Here is a 13,611-nt window from a genome sequence, read left to right as displayed (position 1 = left end):
CGGGAGGGGTGGGTCGCTGGCTCGCTCGCCAGCCATCCTTCCTTTCTGTACACCTTGCGGCAGGCAGAGAGCGGCAGCCGCGGCAGCAGCCAGGGGGTTTGTGCACAGAGAGAGGCCGACTTAGGGACCGGCAGACGGACGGACGGACAGAGCGGACCTTCCCCGAGCTCCCGCGCCATGGCCGAGAGGAAGCAATCCGGGAAGGCGGCAGAGGACGAAGAAGTCCCTGCCTTTTTTAAAAACCTGGGCTCAGGCAGCCCTAAGCCCCGGCAGAAATTCTGTGGCATGTTCTGCCCGGTGGAAGGGTCCTCCGAGAACAAGACCATCGATTTCGACTCGTTGTCCGTGGGCCGGGGCTCGGGGCAGGTGGTGGCTCAGCAGCGGGACGTCGCCCACTTGGGCCCGGACCCGCAGCCGCCGTACTCCCGGCAGGGCCGGCGCGCCGGCGGGGAGCCATCTGTTGAATCGAGCCGGAAGGTGGAGATCCGGCGGGCCTCGGGCAAGGAAGCCCTGCAGAACATCTACGACCAGGTTGGTATGGGGGGTGGGGGGTGTTTGAGACTCAGGACCAGACGCGGGGATCGCCCCTCCTTCGCCCCCTTTCCAGCTCGGTGGAGAACCGGGGATCCCAGCGTGCCCACCGTCCTGCCTCGCAGGAATATTGCATCCTTGAATCTGTACATGCACCCCGCCCTACTTGCCCCTTCTCGGTGCAGGGTGCCCAGAGGCTCGGGCTCGGCCGTGGGCGGCTGTGCGCCCACAAAGGCTGCCCGCGCCTCCCTGGGCCTGGGAGGGGGGGCGGGGGTAAAATATGAACCGATCCCGGGTTGGGGGTCGCATGGTAGTGGGGGGAGGGAGGCATGAACCGATTCCATTCTTCTTAAATCCTTCCGGGCGGCTTCCGATTGCAGTTGTGGCTGGGTGCCCCACCCTTTTTTGATGCATCTCGGAGCGTGCAGTGGAGGGTTCGCGTGCAGGCCCGAAAGCTCCCCGGGGTTCGGGAGGGGCGGGGGCTTCGACAGCCTCTCCCCGCCTCGCCCTGCTCGCTCTCGCACCGTCTCTTCTCCGGCGCCCTCGGTGCTCCAGTCCTGAGCTCGGAGGCCAGGACCATGGTCAGCGCCTCCGCGCTCCGCCTGGGAGGATCTCACCGCCCTGACTCCTGCTCGCCGCGTGAAAAGGGGGAGGTTGTGGAGTCACCCAAGGAAACCGAGACGCTCGTAAATAGCCCATGTGGAGAACAAAGTTCCGCTAAGTATCTCAGCAAGGGCTTCCCAGAGCGCGTCCCCCACCCCCGCCGCTATTTGGGAGGTGCTTTGGGGATGGAGGCTTAGTGGATTATGTTCAAAGGGTGAAAAGAAAAGAAAAGGGAAAAATCCCTCAACAGTTTGAATAGATTGCCAAAGATGGATTAGACCCCCTATACGTGTTAATGGAGAAACAAAGAAGACCAATTTGGCAAAATATAGAAAATATTCGTTATCTCTGGCAATTATGAACAGTGTGCATTTTAAGTACTGTAGTCTCCTCGCACCACATTTTTTCTTTATCAGGGTGACCTTCACACTTGTGCATTTTCCCCCCACATCCTTAATTTCTCAAGCGATAAATTCCAGTGTGAAATGTTTCAACACTTGTTTGCTGTTTCTCTCCCATGCCCACTGGTGAAGATGAGATATCAGTCAGTGATTGATTATTGAATACCTATTGTGTGCCTTGCCTTTTGGGGCAGGGAGAATGTTAGCTATAAAAAGTTCAAGGTGATTTCTTCTTAAGGGGCTTTCAGAGTCATTGGGAGTGGTCTACGCATATTCACTGAGCAATTCCACAAGCATTTACTTGATATTCAGGTTGTGTGCTGACGGTGAACGCATGGAGAACAATTAAGAGTTGGAGATAATGGCCAGAACACGTTTCCTGACCTAGCACAGAATTTTGCAGCTTTTGACATTTATTGTACCAGTTCTAGGAAAGATAAGCCATTTACTGTCATTTTCAAAAGGTGGGGCAATTAATTACTTGAGTCCTCCTCCCTCGGCTCTGTCCTCTGATATCCATATTTCACTATGAGTCAACCTGAAGCACTTAATCCAAATAACTCACTTGAATCCCAGTGATCAGACAACTGAAGCAAAAGTTTCAAATAATGTAAGTTATGCTGAAAGGTGAGTGAGTGTGAAATTCTTTTCCATGTGAATACATTGGATGAGAGCCAAACCATGATCATAATGCATAAAACATGTTTGTGTGAGTATTCTTATCTTCAACAAGTTGTGCTGGTAATTCTAATGTTCTAAAGGGAGCAGAAAAATGCCTTTCTGATAAGGGAGGGATTATTTTAAAAAAATGGCTGATTAGGGGGCAGAGGTTGAGAATGGCCATCCTTATAATGATGGCAGTGAATTAAAACTCACGTTTGAAAGGCAAAGTTTCACTGGGTTGAATAACACATCTCTTTTCTTGTCCATTTAGAACCCTAGATGTTTGATTATGAGCTTCTTGTTTGAACACTCCCTGATTTTATGTTGATTTTATTTGTTTTTAAGAGAGAGAGAGAGAGCACAAGAGTGTGTGTGTGTGTGTGTGTGTGTGTGTGTGTAGCACAGAGAGAGGGAGACACAGAATCTGAAGCAGGCTCTAGGCTCTGAGCTGTCAGCACAGAGCCCGAAGCGGGACTCGAACTTGTGAATGGCAAGATCATGACCTGAGCCGAAGTTGGACACTTAACCGACTGAGCCACCCAAGTGCCCCAAACACTTCCTGACTTTAGTAAAAATTCAAAATTGTAAACCTAGTGTGCATGGAAGAGGAGATTCAAAGAGGACATACCCAATCAAAACCCCAGCCACTTTTGGCCTCTGCAAACCCACATTTGCTTTAGTTGCCCAGTTATTAGCAGCAGAGGGTGATTCTGGCTTGGTTTTTTTTTTTTTTTTTTTTTTTTTTTGTGCAACTTCCCCTGAATTTTCACTCAGTCTTTCCTTATCACATAAGGGATTACTTTCACTCATGATTAAGAGCACTTACCAGGATCAGTACTAACAGTGGTTGAACATTTCATGTCTATATAAGAGAGAAAAGGTATGTGTGTGTGTGTGTGTGTGTGTGTGTGTGTGTGTAATAATGGTGATTTTAAAAGCACTGTTGGGCCCACGATTTTGATTGACTCGAGTAGTCATCACTTAATGTTCAGCTAATGAGCAATGTGACTGCCAGCATCTCAGTGCATTCCTGTCTGAAGCCCTGGCACACAGAGAGGAGGAGAGTGAGTGGACCCTGGGGCCCCTGACTTGCATCCACCCTCCTCCCTTGAATCTGCATTTATAAGGTATTGTTGATGTATGGTTGGTTAGAAGTGGCTTTGCCCACCTGTCACACTAGGGGGACTGTTGTTCTCCTAGCAAGATTTTGGGAAATGAGGGAACAGACGGCCCTCGCCCAGATGCCATGTGGCTTGTGGGAGACGAGTGTCTGCGTTTGCATTTAGAGGTGTTAGCAGGTAAGCCCCAGAAAAAAATGGGTGTGGCTTTGGTTGGGATGTTAGGTCTTGGTGAAGGGTAGGAGCCTGTGTAGTGAATACGAGTGAGGAAAGCTACCTCTTTACTCTCTTTTCCTTTGTGTCCTTGGGGAGGTCCACGTTGGGCTCCAATGAGGTTAAATTGATTAGCACCTATGAAGGACTCTGAGCCTCTTGGAAGAGAGAGAAGGGCAGTATTGGTCTAATTCCTCCTCGCCAGTGCCCAGGGGTCCCTCAGTCTCCTCCCTTCCTCTTAAGAATCCCCTCTATTCCACCTCAGACACAGTTTAACCAAGGCTGCTGGATGGTGAGCCTCCCTTCCAAAGGAGCTCCCAGGCCCTTCTTTCTGCGGCAAACCCATGTGGACTAGAGTGGCTGGGGAATGATTCTCCATTTCTCCAGGGCAGATGCCAGTGAGTGAACTATGTAAGAGTGCTGCTGAACTTGACAAAATTCCCATCTATGAAATGTTTCTGATATTCCCTTTCATTGGGTGTCCCTCTGTCTCCTCTCCCCAGGTTGATTAGCTTCAAGCCCTGGGTGCCCTCTGATGCCCTCTTGTTTTTTGTTTTTATTTTTTATTTTTTTATTTTTTTGCTGCCCTCTTATTGTTCAATGCCGTTGTTCCCCCATTCTGATGGTGACGCCCATTCTAGATCTTCTTTTTTTTAATTTTTTTTAATGTTTATTTATTTTTGAGACAGAGAGAGACAGAGCATGAGCAGGGAAGGGGCAGAGAGAGAGGGAGACACAGAATGTGAAGCAGGCTCCAAGCTCTGAGCTGTCAGCACAGAGCCCGACGCGGGGCTTGAACTCGCGAACCGTGAGATCATGACCTGAGCCGAAGTCGGACGCTTAACCGACTGAGCCACCCAGGTGCCCTTAGATCTTTCTTCCTCCAACAAACGGGTTCTGAAATCACTCTTCTCCTTTGCCCTCTCTCATTCAAAAATCCCTTCCTTGTGTTTATCTTAGAGAGAAATCCCAATGATGAATGCTTCCATCTGTTATGTGAATGACTGATACAGAAGTTGTCCTCAGAGATACTTGTTTGGTAATAGACTAGCCCGTTCAATGAAGTGAACATATAGGTAGCCAAATATATGGTAGAGATTTGGCTGGAAGCCAAGGACAAGGGCATTCATTGATACTTTAGAGGTCACATTGTGTCAAAAGAGCAACACAAATATGAACATTTGTTCAGGATTCCAAAAGCCCAAGACCCATCTGACATTAAAGGGAGAGGAGTGCTTGGGGAGGAGAAGGATATGGTGGTAATTCACACTTATTGGTTGCCCTTGAGTTGCCAAGTGATTATTGAACTAATCATGTAACTAGTTAAACTAAAAAAATAATTGTGGGTGTGCTTGGGTGGCTTAGTTGATGAAGTGTCTGATTCTTGATCTCAGCTCAGGTCTTGATTCCAGGGTCATGAGTTCAAGCCCTGCATTGGGCTACATGTGGGGGTGGAGCCTATTTAAAATAAAATAAAATAAAGTCAAATAGTGGTGAAATACACATAACATAAAATTTATCTTAATCATTTTTAAATAGACAATTCAATAGTATAAATACACTCGTGTTTTGTGCAACCAGTCTACAGAACTTTTCATCTTGCAAAACCGAAACTCTGCACCCATTAAACAATAACTCCCCATGCCCCCTGCCCCCAGCCCCTGACAACCTCCATTTTACTTTCTGTCTCTGTAAATTAGACGACTCTAGATACCTCGTGTAAGTGGAATCATACAGTTTTGTCTTCTTGTGACTGGCTTCTTTCACTTAGCTTAATGTCCTCAAGGTTAAATCAAGTTATAGCACGTGCCAGGATGTCTTTCTTTTTTTAAGGCTGAGTAATATTCCTATAGTTAAATTTTAATAAGTCATTGATGACTGAAAAGTTGTTGCTCAATTAATAGATCTGCAGTGAATTAATTGTGGAAGGAAGCAAGAAAGGTTATATCGAAGATGATGTATTCAATATTCCCTTTCATTGTGTGTCCAGTGTGGGGTCCACGACCTGAATAAAAGAAAACTCCCACCAGCTAAACAGCCTCTACCATACGTCTCCCTTGTAGCTCAAGGGTGGAGAGGGAAATTGCTGCCATTGAACCTCCAGTGACAACATCTGGTTGAATGTCGCATGGTTCACAAACTCGCGGGCCATGGAAATCAGGAATGGGCTGGGCATTTTCCTACCCTTTGTAGAGATGGGCCAGTTACTCTTGTGGGTCCTTTGGTGCTAGTGTTCCTCTCTTCTTCCTTGAGAAGAAGGGAGCGTCAGAACTGATCATGGAGAAGGGGGCGCCTGGGTGGCTCAGTCGGTTGAGCCTCTGACTTCAGCTCAGGTTATGATCTCACGGTTGGTGAGTTCGAGCCCCGTGTTGGGCTCTGTGCTGACAGCTCGGAGCCTGGAGCCTGCTTCGGATTCTGTGTCTCCCTCTCTCTCTCTGCCCCTCCCCCGCTCGCGCTCTGTCTCTCTCTGTCTCTCAAAATAAACATTTAAAAATTTAAAAGAATTGACCGTGGATTTGAATGTATACTGCCAGTGAATGTCAGAGCTTGGGAGAGACTTAGTGCAATCGCCTCGTTCTAGCAGTGGAGAAAGCGATGCCCAGAGAAATTGTGCTTCACCCCACGGAATTCAGGTGGTGTTTTCAGGGTTAGGATGGACACCTGTCACTGCCCAGTCCCACCGCAGTCCTGTACCAGTAAAACCTTGTTATTTCGGTAGCAATGCGTAATTCCAGAAGGTACATTTACTTTCTAGATCTTATATTTTAGAATGTGTAGAATGCGTATTATTTTAACACTTGCCTCAACACGTTCTGATATGAGCATTTTCCTTTTCTGTAAATAAGGACACTGAGATTTAGTGATGTTTACTGACCAATCCCAAGGGCTTGACCTAGGACCTGAACCAAGGTTTCCTGACTCAGTCCCATGCTTCTCGCAACTCACCATTCTGTGGTTTCACTCCACTGCCAGAGAGAGTGAGCTTAAAGGTGCGTTTAAATTTTGCAGGCAAAATATTTCATATCCCTTTACACTTAATATGTTCTATGGGGTAAGCCCTGTGCCAAATGTTTGATGTGCGCAATCTTATTAATCCTAAGGTAACTAAGGAGGCACTACAGTTACCCTTAATTTGCAAAAGAAATGCCTGAAGGTGAAAGAAACTTGCAAAGCAACTAGCTAACTAACCAAGCCAGAGGCAGGGTTTGAACCAGGTCTATGTAACTAAATAGCCTTTGTTTTTGTTGTTGTTGTTTTAGTGTTTGTTTACTTATTTATTTATTTATTTATTGAGAGAGGGAGGGAGGGGCAGAGAGAGAGAGAGAGGGAGAGAGAGAATCCCAAGCAGGCCCCACACTGTCAGCGAGAAGCCCGACGCGGGGCTTGAACTCCCGAACCGTGAGATCATGACCTGAGCGGAAACCAAGAGTCAGATGCTTAACCGACTGAGCCATCCAGGCGCCCCATGAATTGCTTTCTCTATAATTATTCTTTACTTATTTTATCTCCAAAGAATTATTACAAAACAGTTCTCAGCGCTTACCTTTTTGCTTGTTTCCTGTGTTACAGTGTGCTCTTTCAGGCCCTTTATAAAAAGGACTGTTGATCTGGCTTCATGAATGTGTCCCAAACTGCTGCTGTCCCGTCCATCATTTTTTTTTTTTAAACACAAGAAAAATGTCTTCAAATATCATGGGGACAAAGGCCAACTCTGACAGTGAAAATGACATGCTTTGCTAAGATTAGAGCAATGTGATGATTTTTCCACTTGATGTAAATCATGAACCACAAGCAAATAATGAGGGGACCATCAACAGAAGCATTGGCAGGTGGGCTGATGGGTACTTGAGTTCCGTGGGCTGCAGCCTGTGGCAAAGGCTGGTGGCATAGGCCACGAGCTGCACACAAATGCAGTGCCTTGAAAGGGAACCAACCGCCTGGCCTTGAAGGTGGCTTGGGGTTTTTTTTTTTTTTGAGACATACATAGACAGCTTGCCTGGTCTCTGAGTTCCAGGCGGCTCTCTGGTGGAAAGACCTTGGAACTAGGAGCCAGGAAGCCCAGCTTGCGGTCCTGTCCCTGTTGCCACTTGCCCAGTCACCTAACCTGAGCTGTCATCAGGCGGGGCCTTCATCTCCAAGGTCCTCTCTCATTTCCACTGTAGGCTCTGAAAGCTACGTTGTCCCTGGCTGTTTGTTCTTCCTTCTGCTCTTTCTTTCTTCCTTTCTTTCTTCCTCCCTCCCTCCCTCCCTCCCTCCTTCCCTCCCTCCCTCCTCCTTCTCTCTCTCTCCGTCCTTCCCAACCTTCCTTCCTTCCTTCTTTCCTTTTTTTTTTCAAGATTGAGGTAAAATTCATATAACGTAAAATTCTCATTTAAACCGTTTTAGTCTACAATTCAATGACTTCTAGTACATTCACGATACTGTGCAACCGTCTGATTCCAGAACATTTTCTTGGTCCAAAAGGAAACCCCATATCCATTAAGCAGTCACTTGTCATTACCTTCTCACCCCAGCCTAGAGCGACCACAAATCTACTTTCGGTCTCCATGGAACTGCCAGTTCTGGACATTTTGCATAAATGGAATCATACAACATGTGGCCTTTTGGTGTCTGGCTTTTTTCACTTAGTGTCACATTCTCGAGGTTCATCTAGCCTGTGGTGTGTCAGTCCCTCGTTCCTTTTCGTCACTGAACAATCAGTATTCCGTTGTTTGGGTGGGTATCGCATTTGTCCATTCACCAGTTTAGAGACATTTGGGTTGTTTCCACTTTCTGGCTTTTGAATAATTTTTTTTTTTTTAAAGGAAGCTCTGTGCCCGACATGGGACTTGAACTCACGACCCCGAGATCAAGAGTCGCATGCTCCACTGACTGAACCACTGGGCGCCCTTCCACTTTTTGGCTTTTACGTATAATACTGCTCTTGCCATTCTTCTACAAGTTTTTGTTTACACATATGTTTTTAGTTCTTTTAGGTCCATACCTCCGAGTGGAATTACTAGATCATGTGGTAATTTTACGTTCCGCTTTCTGAGGGGCTGCCAAACTGCTTTCCACAATTTTACTACCACTATACATTCCCAGCAACAATGTACCAGGGTTCCAATTTTGTTCTGCACATCCTCCACAACACTGGTTATTTCCCTCCACCCTTTTTTTAAATTCTAGCCATCCTGGTGGGTGTGAGGGTGTATCTCATTGTGGTTTTGATTTGCATTTCCCTCTAATGACTAACAACTTGTGCAGCTTTTAATGTGCTTGTTCATTTGCATACCTTCTTTGGAAAAATGTCTGTTCAAATTCTTTGGCACTTTTAAAAGATTGAGTTGTTTGTCTTTTTGTTGTAGGAGTTCCTTTTTTTTTTTTTTTTTTTAAATATATTCTCTTTAAGTAATCTCTACACCCAACGTAGGGCTTGAACTCGCAACCCCAAGATCAAGGGTCACACGCTGTACCAACGGAGCCAGCCAGGCGCTGCTAGGAGTTCTTTATATATTCTGGATATTTGCTCCTTATCAGATACATAATTTGCAAATATTTTCTCCCATTCTGTGGGTGGTTTTGTTACTTTCTTCATATGTGTCCTTTGAGGCACAGAAATTTTTGATTTTAATGAAGTCCGATTTATCTGTCTTTTCTTTTGTTGCTTATGCTTTTGGTGTTTTATTATTCCCCACTGTTCTCAAAACTGCTGGATCAACTAAAGTCCAGCAAAGAAGTTCCAGGGCCTCATTTCTTAAAATGATAATCGCATAACTGAATCCTGTTGCTTTATGAGAGCTTTGAAAAATTCATTTAGAATAGATTTGCGATAGGTCAATATTGTTAAGTGTTTTGTGTGCTGCCTATGTCTGATCTATTTCATGATCCTGTTCATATAAGGAAATTTCTTTTCTGTGTGTGTATTCACAATGTATTTGGTATTTTGTGTGTGTGTGTGTATGTATATGTATATATATATATATATATATATATATACATATATATATAATGAATACATGTGTATATTTACGTGCACACACACGTATGCACACACACATATATGTATATACACACAACATACATATACACACATACATGCATATATAAACACACATGATATATACACATACATACATATATATACACACATACAAATATACACACATACATGTGTGCATGTATATACATGCATATATTCATATATATACATACAAACATATACATACATATACACACATACACACCACATACATACATATGCACACACATGTACATACACATATACATACATACACACATAAATATATGCACATACAAATATATGCATATACACGCAACACACATAAACATGCATGCATGCACACAGATACATATGTATACACGCACATGTATACACATACATACACACATGTATATACACATATACACATACACACAACACACATACATATACACACATATATACAGGTATATGCACACATATACATATATACACAGAACACATACATATATACACACATACATACACACATACACGATGTATATAAATACACACATGTATACACACATGCATACACACATACACAACACATATGCATACATACACACAACACACATATGCACAAACATTCATGTACATATATGTGAACACATGCATATATGCACACACATGTATACACACATATGTGTACACACTCATACACAGACACGTACATATATACACATGCACATACGCACATACACATACATGTATATATGTACACACATACATGTATATACATGCCTACACATGTGTATACACAGGCACACACATGCATATATACACATGCACACACACATAAACACATGTATACACAACACACATACATGCACATATATGTATATACAGCACGCACACACACATGCATGTACATATATGAAGTTATAAGCTTGTTTTCCAAACCACTGATTTAGAAGCAGCAGGGATGTGTTGAGGAGGGCAGTGACTAATAAGCTGAATTTAGGAAAAAATAAATTTGAGAAATGAATTGGATTCACTGTTATTTTGTTTAATTTGCTTTTTTTTTTTAGAAATGACATGACAAAGTGCTATGTTTATTGTGGATGACAGGGATAAGCAATTTTTTTTTTAAATAAAGAAATCCTTGATAATCTAATTATTTAGAAAGAACTATTGATAATATTTTGCTATAATTTTTTTCCAGTCTTTAAACTCCCACCAAAAATGAATGGAAAATACTGTTTTTCAGCATTTCTGACATCACTGGGTATTATTTTTATACACATTTCCCAAATTTATAGGTGACAAGTGGTATCCTGCTTTTTTGCCAATTTTCCTATTAAAAGTATTCATATTTTAAACATTGAAATTAAATAAATTCTATAAAAATTCTACATTAGAATGTATCCACTTTAAGGCCAACTTGTTACAAATTTTTTCCCCCGGTTTGCATGTGATTTTTCGTGGCCTTTATATTTTGACATCCAAATTTAAATTTTGAAGGTAAATCAGTTCATCTTTTCTGATGTGTTCCTGCCTTTCAAGGTTATTAGTAATTCTCTTCTAAAACCTTTTTGGATTCTGTGCTTATTTATATTTAAATCTTGCCATTAATTTTGTCTACAACTTGAAATAAGGTATTATTTAATTTTCCAAATAGTTAGCCTGTTATCCTAATGGCGTTAGTGAATAATTGATGTTTCTCTATTTGTTATATACTCAACCTTTTATGTGTGTGTGGATATGGGTTTTGGCTTCCTGGGATTTCATTGATCTGCCTTACTAATGTAGTGGTTCAATACTGCTTTAGTTACTGTTGCTTTTAATTGAATATTTTTACTTTTTAAAAAAAATTTTTGCCACCATTCAACTGCATTTTCCATTCAAGGTATTTTCAATTACAGAAACCTAATACGATTTTTTACCGTAATTATATGAAAGTTATATAGCCAACGATAAGAAATATTCAATTTTAGGATAGTAAGCCTTTCTACCAAAGTTTGTAGTGTGGTCTTGCCATTTTTTTCAGGTATTTTGTTCTGTTTTCTTTGAAACTTTTCGTTACATTTATTCCCAGACGCTTTGTTGCTATTGTGAATATAACTGCAATTATATTGTATAGTTTACATTCTGAGTGACTCTTGAGTTTTATATTGATTGATAATAGAGTGCCTTATTCAACTTGCTCTTGGTTCTAATACTTTTCAATTGATTCTTTTGGAACAGTTTCATTATCTAATATTACTTTCAAGTCTTTTTTCCACTGCCTTTACTTACTGTTTCTCTTTTGTGTCTGACTACATTGGTTAGAGCTTCTAGAACAATGTTGGATGATGGTGGCAATATTAGAGTTCCTGTTTGATTTCTGATTTTATTTATTTTTAAAATATTTATTTATTTTGAGAGAGAGGGTGAGGTGAACAGGTTGGGTTGAGGGAGGCGGGGAGGGCAAAGAGAGAGGGAGACAGGAGACAAGGAATCCCAAGCAGGCTGCTCGTGTTCAGCACAGAGCCAGATGCGGGCCTCAAACTCAGAAACCACGAGATCATGACCTGAACCAGAATCAAGATTCAGACATTCAACCAGCCGAGCCACCCAGCAGCCCCTGATTTCTGATTTTAATGAGAAGGCTTCTAGACCTTCACTATTGTTTGAGAGAGATACTTTCTGTCCTGTTAAATAATCATTGAATTCCTACTTGAGCGTACTGGTAATGACCTTCAGTCAGCGACTGCCAGGAACATACCTGCTGGGCTTATTACTTGCTGTAGCCGGGGAGAGCCGGCAGGCATCTCTGTAAGACAGGTATTTGAAAGAAAATTTTTTTTTTCAACGTTTTTTATTTATTTTTGGGACAGAGAGAGACATAGCATGAACGGGGGAGGGGCAGAGAGAGAGAGGGAGACACAGAATCAGAAACAGGCTCCAGGCTCTGAGACATCAGCCCAGAGCCTGACGCGGGGCTCGAACTCACGGACCGCGAGACCGTGACCTGGCTGAAGTCGGATGCTTAACCGACTGCGCCACCCAGGCGCCCCTGTGAGACAGGTATTTGGAAGAGATGTGGGTCTCAGGGGGTGGTTTGGGGGAGGGTCCAAGGAAGTGAGGATTCCCTCTGGGCTGGGGCTGCCAAAAAGGAGGGCGATTCTATGATTTGTTATCTCAGTAAATCTTGCCTATACAAGGACAGATTGATTAGACAGAGGCCGAGCCGTTGTAAAAGAAGCAGCAGGCACTCACAGTAGTTACAATAGGGGGATTTGGGCACTTTCTGACTTAGACAACGTTTATATTTTATCAGGCGTGATTATGAAGGGGTCTTTTTTTGGTCGTGATCCGTCATGGTCACTGAGTGGCCTTGTCTGATGTTAATGCTCTGTGAAGTTCACGTTCAACAGGAGAACACTCAGGCCTCACTGTGAGTGCCAGGCCCAGCTCTCGGCTGCTATTTTCTGTTTCTTGATATACTGTCAAAACCAGGGTGTAATGTGATAGATCGTATCCCACGGTGTTTCCGTTTCAGCAACATTTTCCTACCCTGTGTGGAAGATGCCAAATAGTTTCTCGAATGTTCCCCCTCATGATCAACCTTGTATCTCTTGTTCTGTAATAATTTTTGGTAAGCTTGCTGTGTTCTTTTTTTTTTTTTTTTTCTTTTGTATTTACCTTCAATTACAGTGAGATGCCGTCAGAAGCCATGCTTTTGGCAGAGGGGGTGCGTGAACTGTCTTTGGCCCCTGACTACGTGTACTAGTTGAATCTTCTGTGTTAGGCTTATAGTTTGAGAATTGATTCAAGCACCAGCTGCTTTTCCAATTCCCATTTCCCGGTGCTGCGGTGGCAGACTGTGGCTTTCACACCCCAGTTCAATTTCAAAAAATAAATTTGGGGAACAGCCTAAGGGTTGCCACATTTTTATGTTGCCAAAATAGGGACACTAAAACAAACCAAACAAAAACACTACTGTCAGGTATCATCTCACAACGTGAAGAACAATTTGGCACCAAAACTATTGAAGGGCAAAGAACTCTAGAATTGCAAAGTATGCATAAATTGAACTTTACAAAAAGCTAAGTGTATCCTCCCTATTTTTTTTTTT

At 43.2% G+C, this 13,611-nt stretch overlaps 1 protein-coding gene across 1 annotated transcript in view; it reads left to right on the top strand.

Annotated features, from left to right (window-relative positions):
- The first annotated feature begins 18 nt into the window (after nt 1-18).
- DPYSL2 (dihydropyrimidinase like 2) overlaps nt 19-13,611 on the top strand; it is a 126,179-nt gene continuing 112,586 nt past the window's right edge. The window contains exon 1 of the mRNA XM_058720259.1: nt 19-531. Within this exon, the coding sequence (XP_058576242.1) occupies nt 178-531 (354 nt within the window). The 5' untranslated portion in view covers nt 19-177. The remainder of the gene's footprint in view (nt 532-13,611) is intronic.

Source organism: Neofelis nebulosa, chromosome 3, assembly GCF_028018385.1.
Source record: "Neofelis nebulosa isolate mNeoNeb1 chromosome 3, mNeoNeb1.pri, whole genome shotgun sequence".
Taxonomy (NCBI): Eukaryota; Metazoa; Chordata; class Mammalia; order Carnivora; family Felidae; genus Neofelis; species Neofelis nebulosa.
This window is presented reverse-complemented; position numbering and strand designations above follow the sequence as displayed.